Source organism: Euleptes europaea, chromosome 1, assembly GCF_029931775.1.
Source record: "Euleptes europaea isolate rEulEur1 chromosome 1, rEulEur1.hap1, whole genome shotgun sequence".
Lineage (NCBI taxonomy): Eukaryota > Metazoa > Chordata > Lepidosauria > Squamata > Sphaerodactylidae > Euleptes > Euleptes europaea.
This window is the reverse complement of record NC_079312.1, coordinates 29,461,582-29,481,531: the sequence shown is the minus strand read 5'-3', so window position 1 is coordinate 29,481,531 and position 19,950 is coordinate 29,461,582. Positions and strand designations below refer to the sequence as shown.

The 19,950-nt window shown below is 49.2% G+C and overlaps 2 protein-coding genes and 1 non-coding gene across 4 annotated transcripts in view; 2 read left to right on the top strand and 1 right to left on the bottom strand.

The window, feature by feature from the left end:
- The window catches only part of LHFPL4 (LHFPL tetraspan subfamily member 4), a 73,751-nt gene extending 68,012 nt beyond the window's left edge, over positions 1 to 5,739 (top strand). For both annotated transcript variants that reach the window (XM_056862052.1, XM_056862045.1), the window contains one exon: positions 5,677 to 5,739. In XM_056862052.1, the coding sequence (XP_056718030.1) occupies positions 5,677 to 5,690 (14 nt within the window). In that variant the 3' untranslated portion in view covers positions 5,691 to 5,739. The remainder of the gene's footprint in view (positions 1 to 5,676) is intronic.
- Positions 5,740 to 11,630: 5,891 nt separating this feature from the next.
- TRNAP-GGG (transfer RNA proline (anticodon GGG)) lies at positions 11,631 to 11,702 on the top strand. The gene has a single exon. It is a non-coding gene; the product is annotated as a tRNA-Pro (tRNA).
- Positions 11,703 to 19,350: 7,648 nt separating this feature from the next.
- The window catches only part of SETD5 (SET domain containing 5), a 73,959-nt gene continuing 73,359 nt past the window's right edge, over positions 19,351 to 19,950 (bottom strand). Inside the window, exon 23 of the mRNA XM_056862139.1 lies at positions 19,351 to 19,941. Within this exon, the coding sequence (XP_056718117.1) occupies positions 19,351 to 19,941 (591 nt within the window). The remainder of the gene's footprint in view (positions 19,942 to 19,950) is intronic.

Here is a 19,950-nt window from a genome sequence, read left to right as displayed (position 1 = left end):
AACCTCACATGCCATGGGCTGAAGTCCTTCTGTTTGTGGAAATGTTCAGGTGGATGCAAGCCTGCGTGACTCTTTTTTTGTCTAGTCCTTCCCAATGTTTCTGCACAGACTTGTCTCAGGTTGTCTTACCCTTGTCTGTCCTTCCTCTTTGTCTGGGGAAAATGGGGTTCTGAGAAGCCAGAATCCCTGGCGCCGGCCCTTGGTTACACATGCTCTGCCAAACACTGCTCATCTGAGGCTCTCAAGGCCTGGTCCTACATGGCTGCAGTTTCCAGTCCCTTCCAAAGATTCCGTTCTCAAAGGGCGAAAACGCATCGTTGCTTTAGCCTCCTTTATTCCGTTTCAGCCAGGATCCAGCCAGGATCGAACACATGCGTTTTCGCCAAACGTGCGTTCGATCCTGGCTGAATCCTGGCTGAAACAGGGAATAAAGGAGGCTAAAGCAATGATGCGTTTTCGCCCAAAGAGTGCCAATAATCACAGCTAGTCCAAGGTTGGTTTTTTTTTGGGGGGGGGGGACAAACCTACCACATTATCTCCTCCCAAGCCATGGCTCTCCAAAGTCTTCTGTTTCTACATCCACACATCTCTGAATTCCCCGTTTGTCTTCCCACACACAAAAGATAAGTCTTTGAACCCCTACGTTAGGGTTGCCAGCTCCAGGTTGGGAAATACCCAGAGATATTTGGGGCAGAGCCTGAAGAGGGCAGGGTTTAGGGAGCAGAAGGACTTCAATGCCATAGAGTCCAATTGCCAAAGCAGCCATTTTCTCCAGGTGAACTGATTTCTATTGGCTGGAGATCAGTTATAATAGCAGATCTCCAGCTAGTACCTAGAGGCTGGCAACCCTACCTTCGTCCTCTTTGGCCAAGGTTCCCTGCCTCAGAACCCCATAGCCAGAGAGCTACGGCCTGATTCTCCCCTTAAATTTGCTGTCTGCGTAATCCTAACTGCTACATTACAGGGGTGTATGCGTGGTTTAACCCTACTTAAGTGCCTCTTAAGAGTCTAGCACAGAGAATTCAAAGAGAGATGCTGAGATGCTTTGCAGCAGAGCACATGTGGCAGGCAAAGGAGTACAACTGCCAAACCAAGGCTTGCCTTTTTAAATGTATTTATTATTGGGATACTTGGTTAATATAGGAGAATTTGCCCAGTCATAGAAGTGTGATATTGAGTGCAGTAAATAAATCTCCCAAGAAATATATTGCACAAAGTAAAACTCACATTTATTCAAGTAGATTCTGTTTTACATTCAGGTTGCAGTCAAAAGGCAGAGAGAGAAGCCTACTCTAAAGAGTACTTTCCCTATCACAAGCGGCCAGCTGATCCAGCGTCATGTGTATAGAAGTATGAGACATTGCTTCTACAGGAGAGGCCTGAAGAAGAATTGGTTTTTTATATGCCGACTTTCTCTACCACTTAAGGGAGAATCAAACCGGCTTACAATCACCTTCCCTCCCCCCTCCCCATAACAGACACCCTGTGAGGTAGATGGGACTGAGAGAGCTCTACGAGAGCTGTGACTAGCCCAAGGTCACCCAGCTGGCTTTATGTGTAGGAGTGGGGAACCTAAGCCGGTTCACTAGATTAGCCTCCGCCGCTCATGTGAAGGAGTGGGGAATCAAACCCGGTTCTCCAAATCAGAGTCCACCGCTCCAAACCACCATTCTTAACCACTGCACAATGCTGGGCATGACTCCATGAAAAGCCATGTGGGGAGTGGGAAGAACAAAGAAAACAGAGCGAGGAGGGGTCAGAGGGCAGCTCCCAGGTTAAGACAAAGAGAGAGACATCCCATTAAAGGAGATAACACTTATACACACTTAGAGTGATGCAGCACCCCCCAATGTCCAGGCATGCTGAGTCGCTCACTCCAACATTTATACCCTGCTTTTCTTCCCAATGGGGTTTACCACATTGTTCTATCTTCCTCCATTTTTATCCCCCCCCCGCAACAACCCTGTGAGTAGGGTTGCTAACCTCCAGGTAGTATCTGGAGATCTCCTGCTATTACAGCTGATCTCCAACCGATAGAGATGAGTTCACCTGGAGAAAATGGCCACTTTGGCAATTGGACTCTATGGCATTGAAGTCCCTCCCCTCCCCAAACCCCACCCTCCTCAGACTCCAGCCAAAAAAACTCCCACTGGCAAAGAGGAACCTGGCAACCCTACCTATGAGGTTGATCAGACTGAAACAGACTAACTTGCCCAAGGTCACCCAGCAAACCTCCATGCAGAGTTGGGTGACGGGTGTGTGTGAGAGAGATTTGTGCAGGGCTCCAATTTTGCAAGGACTGCCAGAACATGTGTGGTTAGGGTTGCCAACCTCCAGGTACTAACCAAAGAAATACTAAAATCAGTTACTTAATAGTGGCAGGAAGAAAACAGTGCAGGCAACTGTATCAAAAACATATATTCATGAAAGAGTGCAAGACATAAACAAACAAGGAATATATACTGGTGGGCTTTAACCTCTATCGTTGAGGTAAGAATGACTAGCTATAGACTTACCCTGAAGCTTGTACGATAAGTCGGTATTGCAATTTATATGAATTTATATTAACATTCTAGGCTGATGAAGCCAAACATATGGTGAAAGCGCTACAAATATCCGGGATAGCGTTTCCTCTGTCACCTTTTTGGAGCAGCAAGAGGCATTCCAGCAGACGTTGATCTTTGAAATCACTGACATTGGACTTTCTTAATCTCGTTGGAGATAGCTATTGTGCTTTACCTATTATTGCTGTCACATTGTGAATAGCCTTGTATATATTTTGTATTTCCTTGTTAGAGATTCTTGTAATAGCACTGGTTTGTTTATGTCTTGCACTCTTTCATGAATATATGTTTTTGATACAGTTGCCTGCACTGTTTTCTTCCAGGTACTAGCTAGAGATCTCCTGCTATTACAACTGATCTCCAGCTGATAGAAATCAGTTCCCCTGGAGAAAATGGCTGTTTTGGCGATTGGACTCTATGGCATTGAAGTCCCTCCCCTCCCCAAACCCCACCCTCCTCAGACTCCGCCCCCAAAAGCTCCCACTGGTGGAAAAGAGGGACATGGCAACCCTATGCTTGGCTGAGCACAGCCCCCATTGGTATGACCTGTCTTAGAGGAAGAGGAGGTGAAAAATGGAGATCATACCACTGGCAAAGTGGAATAGGCAGAGGCCGGGAAAAAGCAGCAAGGCAGGGTGGCAATTATGTTAGGTGCACAGCCAGGGTGGGGATGAACTACCTGGTTCCATTCATGGCCTTATACTGGCTAGAAGACGCATGGCCTTCCGCAGAAAGGAAACCTGAGGAATGGACTGCCAGAAAACTCCAGACTGCCAGACTCTGAGCTGGCGCTGACAGGAGACAAATCCAAGCGCAAACAGGCCAAAATTAGAGGTCAACACAGACCCAAGAACACTCAGCCTCTCTTCACAGCCATTAAGCTGTCTGAAAAGATTGGCTCCTTCCCAGGAGCAAAAAGGTTTAAAAATGCATTTATATGAATTCCAGCACAAGGTCAGATACTCTTACTTTTCCGCTAGTGTTGATGAGACACTCCCATCCCAGATATTCCAGTCTTTTCAACTCTCCATTCAAGGAACATGGCCTGACATGCATAGAGTTGCCAGCTACAGGCTGGAAAATACCTGGAGATTTTGGGGGTGGAGCCTGAGGAGGGTGGGGTTTAGGGTATAATGCCATAGAACCCACCCTCCAAAGCAGCCATTTTCTCCAGGGAAACTGATCTAGGTCATCTGGAGATCAATTGTAATAGCAGGAGATCTCCAGCCACCACCTGGAGGTTGGCAACCCTATACACGTAGGAAACATTCTGGTTGGGGGTATCCAGAATGCCTTATGATAGGCCTTTCCCCAAAGAGACAAAGGAATGCGAGATTCTTCCAGGTCAGTGCAGCTAAGCTACATGCAAGAAATCTCGTGCTCTTGGGCTTCTTCCAAGCTGATCAGTAGACTAGGTTCACTCATGCACAGACAGAAATGGCTACAGATTCAAGCAAGTACCTGCATGCGCAAAGCCTCTTGTCTCCTGCAAGCATTCTTCTTCCCCTTCTCCGGCACCACTTTGCCTCAGGACTAGGGTTGCCAACCTCCAGGTATTTAACAACAAAGACAAGCACTGATGGCACACAGTGTATGTAATGAAAATTTCCCTTTTCAAAACAATTACAAGAAATAAACTGAACCCGACGAGCTGTAATATTTACAGAGACATATAATGCTCAGTTGGCGAAGCGGCTGCAGTCAAGTCAGCTCTCCAGATGAAAGATGGAAAACCTTGAATGGATTTTCGTCGTGTCAAACACTCCAACTGTGTGCTTGCGTTCACAGTGTACAGTTCATCAATATAAGCCGCATAAGATGTTAGGAATTACTTTATCCCGAGATGGGAGACCGGTAAGACCCATTTTGCCATGGCTTTGTCCATCGGGGAAGTAAGAAACAGCGAGAGATGGCGCCTATCTCTATAATACAATGCAAATACAAGGGGATTCAATATGTATACAATATTCCAATATAAAGAAGGAAAAAGAAGGAATTTTACATACCAACGCTGAAAAGCATGTAGCATACAGATCAAGGGATGGCTTCTAGCGATCTTACAACAGAATGAAGCTGCCCCTATTTTAAGCATAGTAATTGGCAACAGGTGCGGTTACGAATGGTTACAGAAGACAGTCTTAAAGAAACATCTTATAATACATCTTATAATAACAAGAACAAAAACCATTAATTATACAAAGCAGAAGAGTGCACTACTATTATGCCAATGTGTGGTAAAAAGCCACCATGTGTAATTGGAAATTTATTAATGCTACGTTATGCTATTGTTACAAAAAACAATTCAGATCAGAAGCAGAGTTTAATCCATATGGAATTATCGTATTTTCATTACATACACTGTGTGCCATCAGTGCTTGTCTTTGTTGTTAACCTCCAGGTATTAGCTGGAGATCTCCTGCTATTACATCTGATCTCCAGCCGATAGAGATTAGTTCCCCTGGAGAAAATGGCTGCTTTGACAATTGGATTCTATGGCATTGAAGTCCCTCCCCTCCCCAAACCCCGCCCCCCTCAGGCTCTGCTCCAGAAACCTCCCACCAGTGGCGAAGAGTGACCTGGGAACCCTGTTAATCAAAGCGTCCTTTCTAGCGAGTAGACAAGTTTAGGGCCAACAGCAAAAAAGTCCGAGTGAGGTCAATGGGATATTCTTCCCGCTAAGATGCATAGGACCGCAACTCAAGTTTGACAATGTGCTAAGCTTAGGGTTGCCAGGTCCCTCTTTGCCACCGGCGGGAGGCTTTTGGGGCGGAAGGAAGGAGCATCAGAGGAGTATCAGAGGAGCATGCCTATTATATTGGGTGCTGTGGAACACAGGCAGGATGGTGCTGCCGCAGTCGTCTTGTTAGTGGCTTCCTAGAGGCACCTGGTTGGCCACTGTGTGAACAGACAGCTGGACTTGATGGGCCTTGGTCTGATGCAGCAGGGCCTTTATGTTCTTATGATATCAGTCAACACTGATGCAGGATGCGAGCTGGCCTTGTTCTTTTTGTGTGTGTGTGTGTGCATGAGTACATGCCGCACTGCTCACAGCTGACGGTTGCGAAATCTGGCCTGGAGTGCATATTGCTGACACTGTGCATTTTCTCCACAGAGGATATAATGTAGAAGAGGCAGGAGCCCCCCCTCCCATCGGTATCTGGATCGGACTCTCTCTTCTCCTCCTCCTCCCTCATCCCACGCCCCCCCCTTCCTTTTGCTGCTGCCAGCTGGGGGAAAAAACAAAACATCCGACTCAAAATCCTCAGAGAATCTGCCAACCTCACCTGCGTGCCACGTCCGGCCCTCATGATCTGCCAGCTTCGGCCCCCGCCCTTCCGCTGACTGGTTGCCGATGGAGGGAAGCTCAACACAGATACCCCCAACCCATCTCGAACTTGCTGCTTTCGGGGGGAAAAGAAACACACAACTGCAATTTTGTGTTTAAAGGAATGACGTCCCTGGAATTTTTAACATTCATCCCAAGGGAGTCGACCCTTTCCGGGAAAAGCTGCCACGATGACCCCCGCCCCGTGCCCTTCTTCTCAAGACCTGGCGCCAAGATGCCAGGGCTGCGACAGACTGAGCCGGGGCCCCGCCTTCTGGCCTCCTCTTTCCCCACTTCTAACCTTTCAGCAACTTAGCCCACTCCCATCCCCAAACTGCGGCCCGCGCAGCACCCGAGACTGGCCCATTTGATACTTTTGTGTGTAAATCGAATCATCTCTGAACAGGGTACGGTGAGCCCAGATCTCCTTTCCCTGTGGGGATCGCGGCCACCAGAACTTTTCATTCTCCACTCAGTCTGCCCAGGCGAGGCGGCCACACCTTGACACGTGCGGAAAAGGGGACTCAGGCGGGCGGGGGGGGGGATTGGTGGTTAACTAGCTTCTCTACGCTTACCATGGGGGCATTACACAGTCTCAACCCGGAGGGTGACTCCTCTACCGCTGAATGTAACCTTCAGTCCAGGGCCCCGTGCGCAGAGAGAGAGCCCGCAAGCAGAGGAAGGAAGCCCTCACGCTTCCTTGCCTGCTTCAGAGTATCAACGCTCTCCCAGGCCTTGGGCATGGTTCAGTTCTGAGGCTGGTACCAAAACACTGTTTCCTGCCAAATGTGTAGTGCTTCAGCTCCTTGTGTGAAAGCGACACTGCAGTTCCAGGTAGCATGAGGATTTGCAGATGAGGGTTCCCCCTCCGCTGCTAGGGACAGAAATCAGCCGGGGAAGAGGGTGCAGGCCTGAGTCCGGCCTTGCTCCTTCTGCAGGCATTTGCCTCCTCGATATACTGTGCGCCAGATCAAGTATGACGACGTGCACATTTCAGTGAGGACCGAAACCTCCCAGAAACGCATCCCCATTCATATTCCCCATGCTCTCGGTGACCACGAACTAGGACATTTATCGCCTGGGGGCATTTTGGACAGCGGTGCCCTCTCTAGACAGTGTCTCGCCCAACCCTCGCAAGAGGGCCGGGCTCTGTAAATGCAACCATTTTTGTCCACCCAACGTAGCATCTCTGCCTATCATCAGCGCATCCCCCCTTTTGTAATTTGAACTAGGCTTCAGGCCAAAGCTAGGTCTCCAACCCTGCTCGAGAGGGGTCCCCCGAAATAAGGTGAGGGCAAACCTCGCCTTGTGCCAAAATAGGCCCACCCGGGCGACACTTCACACTTCGGATTGTGTCGGGCGCCCCTGCATTTCTCTCAGCTCTCGACAGACAGCAGCTAAGCCAATATCACCACGAAGCAAGCAATAGCAGCGTTGGCAACCGCCATCAGGGCCCCTTTTGTCGCAAAGCCAAGCCCCGTGAAGCAGAGAGAATCTGCTTCACAGAGAGACATAGCCCGGGGTGGGAGTGGGGGGAGAGAGGCAGTAACACAGGAGAAAGGGTAAGAGGCAATGGGGAAAAGGTCCCAGATGGAGGCCTGAGACTGAAAATCCAAGTGGTACCTTGCATTATGGTAACAATCAAATAGTAAGCTACATAATTCGCTTCTAATGGTATCCCGAAAATCTGTTGCCTGAGGCCGCTCACCACACCTGGTGAGGGAAGGACAGGTGTATCAGAGGGCTTGTCCTGAGGGTAGGGTTGCCAGCTCTGGGTTAGGAAACACCTGGAGGTTTTGGGGGTGGAGCCTGAGGAGGGCGGGGTTTGGGGAGGGGAGGGACTTTAACGGGGTATAATGCCAAAGCAGCCCTTTTCTCCAGGGGAACTGATCTCTGTCGCCTGGAGATCAGTTGTAATAGTGGGAGAGCTCCAGCCACTACCTGGAGGTTGGCTACCCTACCTGAGAGAGTGACATGAAGTTCTGGGCGTAGAGAATGAATCTGTAAGTCATAAAAGAACATAAAGATACTGGGCCCAAAAAAGTCTGTCGGGGCAGTACGGCTTCTGGGAAGATGATGCTATCGAAAAGAGCGCTCAGAGCATGTGGGAGGCCTTGAATACTATGGGGGCTGTAGTGTGGCCATGCTACAACATTTGCCAAACAGAAGCGCTACGTTTGCCAAACAGAAGCCGTTGCCAGTGAAGCGAACAGTGCAGATGTTATGACCCCTAGGCTCAGCTCTACTAGAACCAGCCACATGTGCTGCGCAACCGAAAAGTGCCAAGGGAATTGGCTGGTTCACTGAAAAACCTCTGTGGGGAGTGAACCTCCCTCCTTCTCAAAATCCAGAGTCAAGTTATGAGGAGACAGACAGGCATATGTCAAGAGTTCAGTCCACTCATTAAAGCTGCAGTTCTAAACACACCTACTCGGGAGTAGTTTTCATTGGACTTAGCAAGGCTGAGTGAACAACGCAGAAGGTTTGGCTGTAAATCTCATCTCGGACTCCCAACAGAAAGGGATTCTTTGCCGGCGGGGGCGGCAGACACCTTTTCCGTCCCAGGCACACAGCCCCAACTTCCTATTCACAGGTCTCGGACCCTCCCTTCAAGTCAGTCATTCTAGCAAAGTCCAAAACACAGTGATAGAGGATTTGAGAGCTTGGCATGAAGGTGCAGAGTTACCCCTGCAATTCCACAAGCCAACAGGGCTCCTCAGAATACAGTGAGCCACCAGATCTAGATGATCCTGTAATGAGGGGAGGGGAGGGGAGGTGCACAAGATGGGACCGCAGTCGATGAAAATGGCAAGATTGGTGGAGAGAGGAATACAGTAGCTGTAATATATATCTGTATTTTAGTACCCCCCAAAAAGTTTGATACAGTGTTTCACAAAAACTTACCGGAAAACATAAAATTCAAGATGGATGGATTGGACCAAAACCTTGTGGCATCAATGGATAGCTTTGAGCCTGCCTTTCACCTTGAGATTTGGGGATGGGAAATGTGGGTAACATGAAATTACAGGAGCCCCTGGGAAGTAGAGGGGAACATTTAGAGATTGTGTTCGACGTTCACGTGTATATACCTTCAAGAGAGAACGGGAGCAGTTATCAGAGCTGGCAGCGTAACTCCTTTGAAAGGGATCGCGTGTGAAGGCCCCACAAGGACCTATGGCGCTGAATCATGTGACAAAAAATGGGTGTTTATTGTCTTGTGCGGGGAAGAGGATCACCGTGACTCATAAGTCAAATCCACTCTGCAGTCCCTCAATCTACATTCACCGGCTTTGCATTAACACTGCGAGAGGATATCAAATTCTACCTGCGACCCGGCTATTTCATCATGTGTTTATCCAGAGCATTTTAATCCTGTCCGAGCTCAGGATAACATGCGCAGTTCTCCTTTCCCCATTTTATCCTCATGGCAACCCTGTGAGGGACAGTGGGCCAAAAGGGAACGACTGTTCCAAGGTCACCCGGCACGACAGGCTGGGGATTTGAACCTGGGTCTCCCAGATCCAAGCCAAAGGTTCTAACTAACACCACACTGGCACATGCACTATTCTACATAGATCCACTCAGACTACGTTTTGGCCTCGTGCCAAGTAACAAGATTGTAGAAAAAATAGAGGTACTGAGGACCCAATGGATACAACAATCAAAACTGCAAATATACAGTAATATATTAAAGCCATTGTATCCCAATACATGAATGGCTGAACTATTTGCTTTGCATGTCTCTATGTCTTCTTAATGATTTTGAGATGATTTGTCAATGTGCATTTATGAACTGATATGTTCTTACGCATATTGCAATGCATATACACATTGACTTTTTATATAATTTTGCAAAGATTCTTTAATGTACACGTTGTTATTCATAGCGTGTAGTGTGTTGGGATACAATTGCTTTACGATATTACTGTATAGATATGGTTTTGATTGGTGTAGCCATGTAGTCATCAGTGCCACTGTTTTCTCTACATTTTTGGCCTGGCAATTACAGAGCCCCCTGTGGCACAGAGTGGTAAGCTGCAGTACTGAAGTCCAAGCTCTGCTCACGACCTGAGTTCAATCCCGACAGAAGTCGCTTTCAGGTAGCTGGCTCAAGGTTGACTCAGCCGTCCATCCTTCCGAGGTCAGTAAAACGAGTACCCGGCTTGCTGGGAGTAAAGGGAAGATGATTGGGGAAGGCACTGGCAAACCACCCCATAAACATAGTCTGCCTAGTAAACGTTGGGATGTGTCGTCACCCCCATGGGTCTGGAATGACCCGGTGCTTGCACAAGGGACCTTTATCTTACCTAAGTACAGCGTGTAAATCCACCTTTAAGTCGAGAACTGTACTCCACAGCATCTGAAAGTGTTGAAACCCTCCCTATTTGATTCCCCTTAGATTGTATTAATGGGCAGGGGTATGGAGGGAGTGCCTGTTTGTTGCAGCTGCACTGCTGAGTATAGACTTACACACCACGCTTCTCCAGGTCCCTGTTTTTGGAAGCCAAGCCACCAACTAGCATGGTGAGAGCCAGTGTAGTGTAGTGGTTAAGAGCAGTGGTTTGGAGCGGTGGACTCTGATCTGGAGAACCAGGTTTGATTCCCCACTCCTCCATGTGAGTGGCGGATTCTAATCTAGTGAACTGGATTTGTTTTCTCACTCCTACACATGAAGCCAGCTGGGTGACCTTGGGCTTGTCACAGCTCTCTCAGCCCCACCTACCTCACAGGGTGTCTGTTGTGGGGAGGGGAAGGGAAGGTGATTGTAAGCCAGTTTGATTCTCCCTTAAGTGGTAGAGAAAGTCGGGTTATAAACACCAACTCTTCTTCTTCATCTATTATGCACAGTGGACTGCTCTCGTTTCCCCATTACCACCAAGTGCAGTGATTCATTCCACTAACCCCCCCACCCCCCGCAAATATTAGTAGGAAATAAAAGGATCCTTGAGTCTCAGTGAGAAAGGTGGAGTCCGAAAAATGTAAAATAAAATAATGAGGGTGTGAAAAGCCAGTTATGCCTTTTCTTAACCATGTTCCCGATGGCAGCCTTTCGTTCCATCCTATAGGTCTTACGGGGAAGCCACAGAAAGTGGAGATGGTATCTATCTTCAGGGCTCTGCCCTCGACCCCGTTTCATTCCATCATGTGATCACAGCATGGGAACTGGAAGACAGGCAAAATGTAGGAATTTCCGCTCCCTGTGAGTGGGAAAGAGGGAAGATGGACACAAGATGGTATCTTTTGGATCAACTTTGCAAACATTGTCATGCAAGAAGTGTGTTGCTTTCACCTCGCAATGACACTGGGAATCTCTGGATGAATGGCGAGTCCTCCCACCCATGGAAAGGACATATAAGCTAGAGCACCTGCTTCTTTATCATTTCAGAAGGTAGCCGTGTTGGTCTGCAATAGAACAGCTAGGTTTGCATCTAGGAGCACTTTAGAGACCAACAAGAGTTTCAGGGTATGAGCTTTCAAGAGCCAAAGCTCCCTTTGTCAGATACCCCCAAAATCTTACCGTCTCTAAGCTGCTACTGAACTTGAATCTAGCTGCACGTTTATTTGTACCCCACTTATGTACCAGAATATTTATATCCCACCTTTCCGGGTGGCTCAAGGTGACTTACAAATCATAGATAACATGGGCCCATCCCCATAGTCAAATCTCTGCTCCTTTTTCACTTCCACTAGCTGCTTACCTAGTACACCTATGTGCTTGTCCCCAACGGTTTACAATTAAAGGGGCTGTGGCTCAGTGGTAGAGCATCTGCTTGGGATGCAGAAGGCCCCAGGTTCAATCCCCGGCATCTCCAGTTAAAGGGACTAGGCAAGTAGGTGATGTGAAAGACCTCTCCCTGAGACCCTGGAGAGCTGTTGCCGGTCTGAGTAGACAATACTGACTTTGATGGACCAAGAGTCTGATTCTGTAGAAGGCAGCTTCATGTGTTCATGTGTCTCAGGGTCTTGTTGCAGCACACACAGTTTGTTGCAAGAGCCATCCAGGCCAGAAAACGTGTGAATGCTCAGACTGGCATCCTACCCATCACACAGAACAAAATGGCAGACAGGCCGTGATAGAATTCCACTTCACACTGAAGATCAGAGTGTCATTCTTGCAGGCTCCCCATGTAAAATAACCCCCAGCTTCTCCCTATGTGTAGCAAAGGAGAACATCGTGTGTGGGGGAGCTTTAACGTGCTAATTTACTACATGTAGCAAGTAAAACAAACAAACCCCAAGCCCACAGGTCTTCAGAAACACGAAGCTCATCTGAAGTCGTACAGTTCAGAATTCTACTGCATGCTACCAACCTCGATGGACCCAATGGTCTAATTCAATATAAGGCCTTTTCACGTGTCGCATCAGCGCACAGAATGGCACACTTTGCTCTCAGCATGACCACTGCCCCTGGCCACCGGCATAAGTAAGAGAAAAAGAAACCACTTAGCTTGCGTACCGAAGCTCCCACGTGGGAACTGCCTGGAGCACCCCCCTCCCCGTTCCAGATCGAAAAAGACTCTTGTTTATATCAAGCGGTTCGGTTTAGCTTCCATGCTGCATTTTTATCGGGGATCCTCCCGCTGCTGTTCTCCACCGTGACTCACTGCTACACCTTGAGCTTTGCGCCTGCTGCTTTCTTTCTCCAGCTGTCTCCATGGCAACACAGCCGGGGTAACCATGGAGACCGCTGATCATGACGCTGCTGGCGCCCAGGGCACACTTGTGGCAGGAGCCACGGGCAGCAGGTAGAGAAGACGGTTCCGGCCCTGGTCCCCCAAGGATACTCTGCTCCCGCACAGAGGGATGGATGGGTACACAAGACCCGTAAATCCTCCCAAGCCAAAGAAGAGATCCCACTAATGACACGGGAGGCACCGGCGGCTGCTGGGCAGACTTGCACAGAGTCTAAAAGCTGACAGGTGCGCCCGGCACAATTCAGAGATCCAAGACTAAACAGCCCCTGGAGATGATGGAACACGCAATTCAGCAATGGTGGCTGAGCTCTTGACGAACATGCTTCCCTGCCAGGATATTAAACACGTGGCAGCCATACCCAGCTAAGCTCTTGAGGTTTTGTGCAGGGGACTGGCATGGGCTTGTCACTTCTGGTTTACCTCCGGGCTGCTGAGCGGGCAGCCATCACATTTCTAAGCCGTTGAGCCCCTTTGAAGCCAACAATTCCCAAATTGCACACAAGGGCACTCTGGCGCACTGCAAAAGAGGCTGCAAAACAAGTATCATGAAAAATTAAGATCTAGTCCAGTAGTATCTTAGAGACCAACAAGATTTTGGGGGCATAAGCTTTCGAGAGCCTTCAAAGTTTATACCCCGAAAATCTTGTTGGCCTCGAAGGTGCCTACTGGACTCCAATCTAGCTCTTCTACCACAGACCAACATGGCTGTGTGTGTGTAAGTTAAGTGCCGTCAAGTCACTTCCGACTCATGGCGACCCTATGAATGAAAGTCCTCCAAAATGTCCCATCTTTGACAGCCTTGCTCAGATCTTGCAAACTGAGGGCCGTGGCTTCCTTTATTGAGTCAGTCCATCTCTTGTTGGGTCTTCTTTTTTCCTGCTGCCCTCAACTTTTCCTAGCATGACCGTCTTTTCCAGTGACTCTCGCCTTCTCATAATGTGGCCAAAATACGACAGCCTCAGTTTAGTCATTTTAGCTTCTAGGGTCAGTTCAGGCTTGATTTGATCTATAACCCACTGATTTGTTTTTTTGGCGGACCACGGTATCCGTAACACTCTCCTCCAACACCACATTTCAAAGGAATCTATTTTATTCCTATCACCTTTCTTCACTGCCCAGCTTTCACACCCATACATAGTAATAGGAAATACGATGGCATGAATTAATCTAGTCTTGGTGGCCAGTGACACATCCTTACACTTCAAAATATTTTCTAGCTCCTTCATGGCTGCCCTTCCTAGTCTCAATCTCCTTCTGATTTCTTGGCTGCAGTCTCCCTTTTGGTTGATGATGGAGCCAAGGAATAGAAAGTCTTGAACAATTTCAATTTCCTCATTGTCAACCTTAAAGTTGTGTAATTCTCCTGTAGTCATTACTTTTGTTTTCTTGATGTTCAGCTGTAGTCCTGCTTTGGCACTTTCTCTTTTAACTTTCAGCAGTAGTTGTTTCAAATCTTCACTATTTTCTGCCAATAATGTAGTGTCATTGGCATATCTCAAATTATTAATGTTCCTCCCTCCAATTTTCACTCCACCTTCATCTAAATCTAATCCAACTTTCCTAATTATATGTTCTGCAAATACATTGAAGAGATAGGGAGATAAAATACATCCTTTTTGGTATGGCAACCCACAAATCAAGATTTATTTGGTAGATGACCCCTACAGGGCCAGCCGAAGGTTTCTTGGAGCTCTTGGTGAACTATGACCTTGGCACCCATCTAATCCAGCATTCCATTTTCTACAGTGGCCAACCAGGTGTTTTTGAGAAGCCAACAAAAATTACACAAATGGCACAGCTGCCCCTATTATGAACGCCAACAAGCAAGTGGCATTCCAACATACACAGCGTTTGCACATGGTTACATTCCACCCTGTCCTCTTCCATTACTCCCTATAATCCCCCTAAAAGTCAAAGAAACTCAACTCTAGTAACCATCAGGACACATTTTACTTGATCCTTTATGAATCAACATGCATATGCCGCAAAGAAAAAAAATACCCATTACTGCATGACATGGAAGATACTGCTTCCAGGGCCAGACCTCGGATTCCAAAATACAGGTCAGAGCCTTGCCTCGGGTTACGAACTGAAGTTGGTTCTTCTAGGAGCCACTTCACACAAGATGATTTTCCAAGAGAGATTATTCTGCATGGGAAAGCATGCATTTCTAGCACTGGTAGTCAAATGTCACGTTTCTTACCAAGATAGCACAACTAGTTGCATTCATCACACATGACAGCTTATTTTCTTTTCTCTATGAAGCAGAAATACCTATGCAGGCAAATCCCATAAAACGGCCTCGTTTTCAACCTTAGCTACAGTGCAAGGGGCTTAGCATGGTACAAGCTGTGAAAGAACCCCTCGTTCCCATCTGAACTTAGAAGACAGACATGGGTCGTAGAATCAGAGTTGGAGGGGACCACCAGGGTTATCTAGTCCAACCTCCTGCACAATGCAGGAAATTCGCAACTACCTTCCTCCACATCCCCAGTGACCCCTACTCCATGCCCAGAAGATGGGGGGGGGAGAAACCCCTCCAGGATCCCTGGTCAATCTGGCCTGGAGAAAATTGCTTCCTGACCTCAAAGTGGTGGTCAGCATTACCCAGTGGGCATGCAAGAAAGGGCCACAAGAGCCAAACACTGACGCAACCCTTCCTGCTCTCCCTGATCTGCCTAAATCCACAGAATCAACTTTGCTGACAAATGGCTCTCTAGCCTCTGCTTAAAAACCTCCAAAGGAGGAGCGCCCACCACCTCCCCAGGAAGCCTGTTCCACTGAGGAACTGCTCTGTCCCTTCCTAACGTTTAGCCGAAAACTCTGATTTAATTTCAACCCATTGATTCTGGTCCAACCTTTTGGGCAAGAAGCACCACGCACCCGAGGGGCAGATGCTACTCTGTTTGCTCAAACACTGATCATTATGTCACCTTTAGCCACCTGCTGAGTGTTTGAAATGTAGACTTTCATCATTCACCCATTACAGATTTTCTGAGTAGAGATAAAGGTCGCCATTATAGCTAGGTTTTAACAAAAGAGCCTTTTCTCCTGAGTGGAGAGCTTCCAAGGCTCTCTCCCTCCCAGCAAAGGGAGAGTGGAGGCCACCCTCTGTCATCCCCTCCTCTTGAGGAGGGATAACCCCGGAGATTGAGGAGCTGTACTGGGGGGGGGGGAGAGGTTGAGGAGTTGAAAAGATGGCAGTGAAGGGGTAGGTGGCGAGGGGGCTCGGTGCAATACATCTTCCACAGCAGGTAGAGGCAGTATTGTGGTACTGCAGGGGGCTGGACAAAAAGCTGAAGGAGCAGCACCAAAACAGAGCTCCACTTCCCTGGAGGTTTTTAAGAAGAGGTTAGATGGCCATCTGTCAGCAATGCTGATTCTATGACCGTAAGCAGATCATGAGAGGGACGGCATCTTGGCCATCGTCTGGGCATGGAGCAGGGGTCACTGGGAATGGGGGGGGGGTAGTCGTGAATTTCCTGCACTGTGCAGGTGGGTTGGTCTAGATGACCCTGGTGGTCCCTTCCAACTCTGATTCTACACACGCACCTTTCTCTCATTTTTCCAGGGGGGGGGGCTGAACAGTTGCTGCCCACCCTCCAGCTTCCCCCCCTCCCCCCCTTCTTCCAGGTGCTACTGTAAAGTTACCAGTTGCCAGGTGGCTTTCCTCCCCATATTATTGTTGCAAAGGGAGGGAAGAGTGTGGGGCTGGCAAGGAGGCAGAGGAGAGAGCAAGCGATGCAAAGGGCAGCTATCGGGGAGGGCCGGGCTTGCGACCCACTTTCAGAGGCTTCATGACCCAATTTTGGGTCCCAACTCACAGATTGGGAAATGCTCGTATCGACAAATCTTTGACAGCCTGTGAATTCTAACTGCTCTGGCACGGTTTTCAGCCCTAATCCAAGCCATGCCAGACTTACCGGGAACTTCACTCCCCTTTGTATGCCTGTTCATAACCGAGGGTGGTGGGAAATTTCTCATCATTGCCGGACGTTCCCTGTAGAGGTCTAGAGGGTGCCATTTTGTCTCCACTCCAGCTTAATTCACGAGGATGCTAGGAATGACTGTACGGAGGCATGGGCCACTATTGGTATGTCCATGACATTCAGTTCTTCCCACACTTTTCATTAACCACAAGACACAGAGACAGAAAAAGGGGCAGATTTGTTCACGGAACCAGGCTTTTGGGCAATTGAGGGTGATGGAGCTAGACCGAGTCTCAGGAGGAATATCGAGTAAGGGGGTGGAACCGGTCCCCCAAGCCTGTACTAAGTTCTGGAGCCCTAAGGGATGCCATATAAAAACACGATGGGTAGCCAGGTTAGTCTGTCTGTAGAAGTAGAAAAGAGCAAGAGTCCAGTAGCATCTTAAAGACTAACATTTCTGGCAGGGTACGAGCTTTCGTGAGCCACAGGGTTACAGAAGGGTGGCTCACAAAAGCTCGTACCCTGCCAGAAATTTTGTTAGAGCTACTGGACTCTTGCTCTTTTCTACACATAAAAACAGAAGCTCTCAGCCATTCAGATAAGTACATTTTATAAGGAAGAGATGGTAAAACAGTACCAAATTGAGCTAAGTTAGCCACTTCTGCTCAATTAGCCACTTCTGCTCAAATGCTAGAAAGGGTCAGATGGTATTCAGAGAATACTGATTGGAATAAAGGAATGGATACCAGACTGTGAAGAGATCTCTCCCCTTTGCTCTCCAAGACCTTTAAGAACACAGTGCCACCTTTTTAATGCTTTGCTGCATTATAGAATCATAGAGTTGGAAGGGACCACCAGGGTAATCTAGTCCAACTCCCTGCACAATGCAGGAAAGTCACAATTACCTCCCCCCACACCCCCAGTGACCCCTAGAAGATGGCCAAGATGCCCCCCTCCCATGAACTGCCCAAGGTCATAGAATCAGCATTACTGACAGATGGCCATCTAGTCCCTGCTTAAAAACCTCCAGGGAAGGAGAGCTTACCACCTCCCGAGGAAGCCTCTTCCACTGAGAAACTGCTCTGACGGTTAGAAAATTCTTCCTAATGTCACTGAGAAGGAAGAAATCTGGACCACAGACCCTCTGTGGTAAAGCCCAAAGCCTTTTCCCTCTACCTGCTATGAAAAGTTCACGTTCCATCATCCAAGAAAACGGCGATTTTCAAGTTAAGTAGTTTTATTATCAAAATTATTACATCTCTTGTGAAAGTTCAAATGTTACAGCACAGTGTACAACTCCACTCGAGGGCGGTGCTGCGCCCCCCTCCTGGCCCCCTCCCCCTCCCCGCTTCCGTCCCGGCGTCTTGCAGCAGGCAGGAGTGCTTCGCATTTGCCTGCTGGCTCTCCCAAAATCTCTCGCAATCACTCGCTCCACAAGACACGCTCCGGCATCACTGAAAGGGGAGGCTGCAAAGCCCCGGTGAAGTCGACACCATTTTTATACAGTATAGAGGACACCCACTTTCTGGGTGACAAGTTCCATCCCCAACACGCTCACAGCCAGACACTTTGAGGAAAGGGTATAATATTTTCTTCTTCTCTGCTTTGATAAATTTTTTTAAAAGTCTCCCCCTAAGTTGAATGAACACCTGATTTTGTTTGTGAGTAAAACATGTAACAGTCCTAATTTAAAAAAAAAAAGAAAAGAAAACCAAAGAGACCTGTGCATTTGAGAAAATGAGGGAAGACACGCTCACAGCATTATCTTGTCCAAGAGAAAAGGAGAAGTCCGTGGCAGCACCTGGGGGTTAGACCTGCCTGATATCCACTAACCTACTATGGTTATAACTGAATATAAAATTAGATAAATAAAAACACACGCTTGATAGTACAGTAAACAAGTGAGAAAAGCTGGCAATGGTATGGAATTGGGACTGATCGAGCATCCAGGGGACCCTGACGCTGCTCCAGGACCTGGGGGGGTCGTGGGGCTCTCTCTCTCTCTCTCTCTCGTGAACTAGCGGGTACTTTCGGTAACAGCGGCAGCACCGCCAGAAGGGGTCCTTCCTCACCATCATTCACACACCACGTGAACAGGCAAGCCCACCGTGCCCCACCACCACCACCACAGCACCGCCTGCCTTGATGCTGTGCCCCCACACTGGCGGTGTTGTGGGCAGTGCCCCCCCGACCCCCTGCAGCCACACGCTATAGCACACACACCCTTTCCCGTTCTCATAGTGGCCCCCGTGGCCACATCTGTGCGCAATGTGCCCCTGACCCACTGACACCTCTCGCTGCGCTGCTGGGCCCACCCCACAGCCCCAGACCCTGTGAATGCTCTTGCTTGCAAATGGAATGATCAGAATGGACTACAACCCTCCCCCCCGTCCCCTGCCCCAGAATATCCTGGGAGCCCAACCCTGCAGAGAGCACTTTGGGATTTAGACGGACGTCCCCACCCACCCACCCACCCATTCCTCCTCCCCCTATTTTCTTCTGATTTGCACTGGTTTCGTATTCAAGCTTTTCCTACCCGCTGCCCAGATGACTACAGCTACGGGTGCACGGGCAGGAGAAAGAGGCCATGCGCCAGTCAGCACCATTAGCTTTCTACAACGTACCCAGGTGTCAGGGAGAGGCTTCTTTGCTACGGGCTCCGCTGCCGCCACGTCCTCCCAGGGGCCGGAGGCAGCTCGCAGCTATCTCTCTTGCTTGTACTCAACCCCCCTGCCCCCCTGAGCCCCCAGCACCTGGCCCTTTGCCCTTCCAGCATCGCCCCCTCCCCCACGAGCTGCTGCCGGAAGGAACAGTGGGGGCTTAGTCTCTGTCCTGCCCTAAGAAAGGCCCGTCTGAGTCTTCACGCCCGGCCCTGGAAGGGGCTGCAGTCTGTACTGGTGGATGCTGCTGCCGCCGCCTCCCCCCCGGTGAGAGTAGTGCTGTGAGTTGGAAAGTGCTGCCGCTCGGGAGCTTGGATAGAGAGCCGTCGGCCCGGAGCTGGGAGGGTTGATAGTCCGCGTGTCTGACTGCGAGGGCCTCGACGAGGAAGAGCAGCCGGCGGTCCCCGCGGTGGGGTGAGACCCTGATTCGGAGGGGGGCAAACAGTCTGCGGTGGCAGCGGCGGCAGTCTGGGCAGAACTGGGGGCTGCCGCCACGGGACAGCCCTTCTTCAGGACGCCGACGCCACTCGAGTGTGGCTGGCCGCTGTAATACCCAGAATTCCCTGTAAACAGAGCCGAGGAGTCCGTGGAGGCCGAGGGGGTGGAGGAAACAGTGGGTTCCGAGGAGGCGTGAGGAGGGAGGTGTCCGCTTCTCTGGGGCTGAGAGCGGTAACTGTACCCAGGCGACGCGACGGGATGTCCTCGGTAAGGGGAGGAACTCTGAAGGAGAGCCTGAGACTCCACTCGCGGGCTATCGGATTGCAAGAGCTGGAAAGG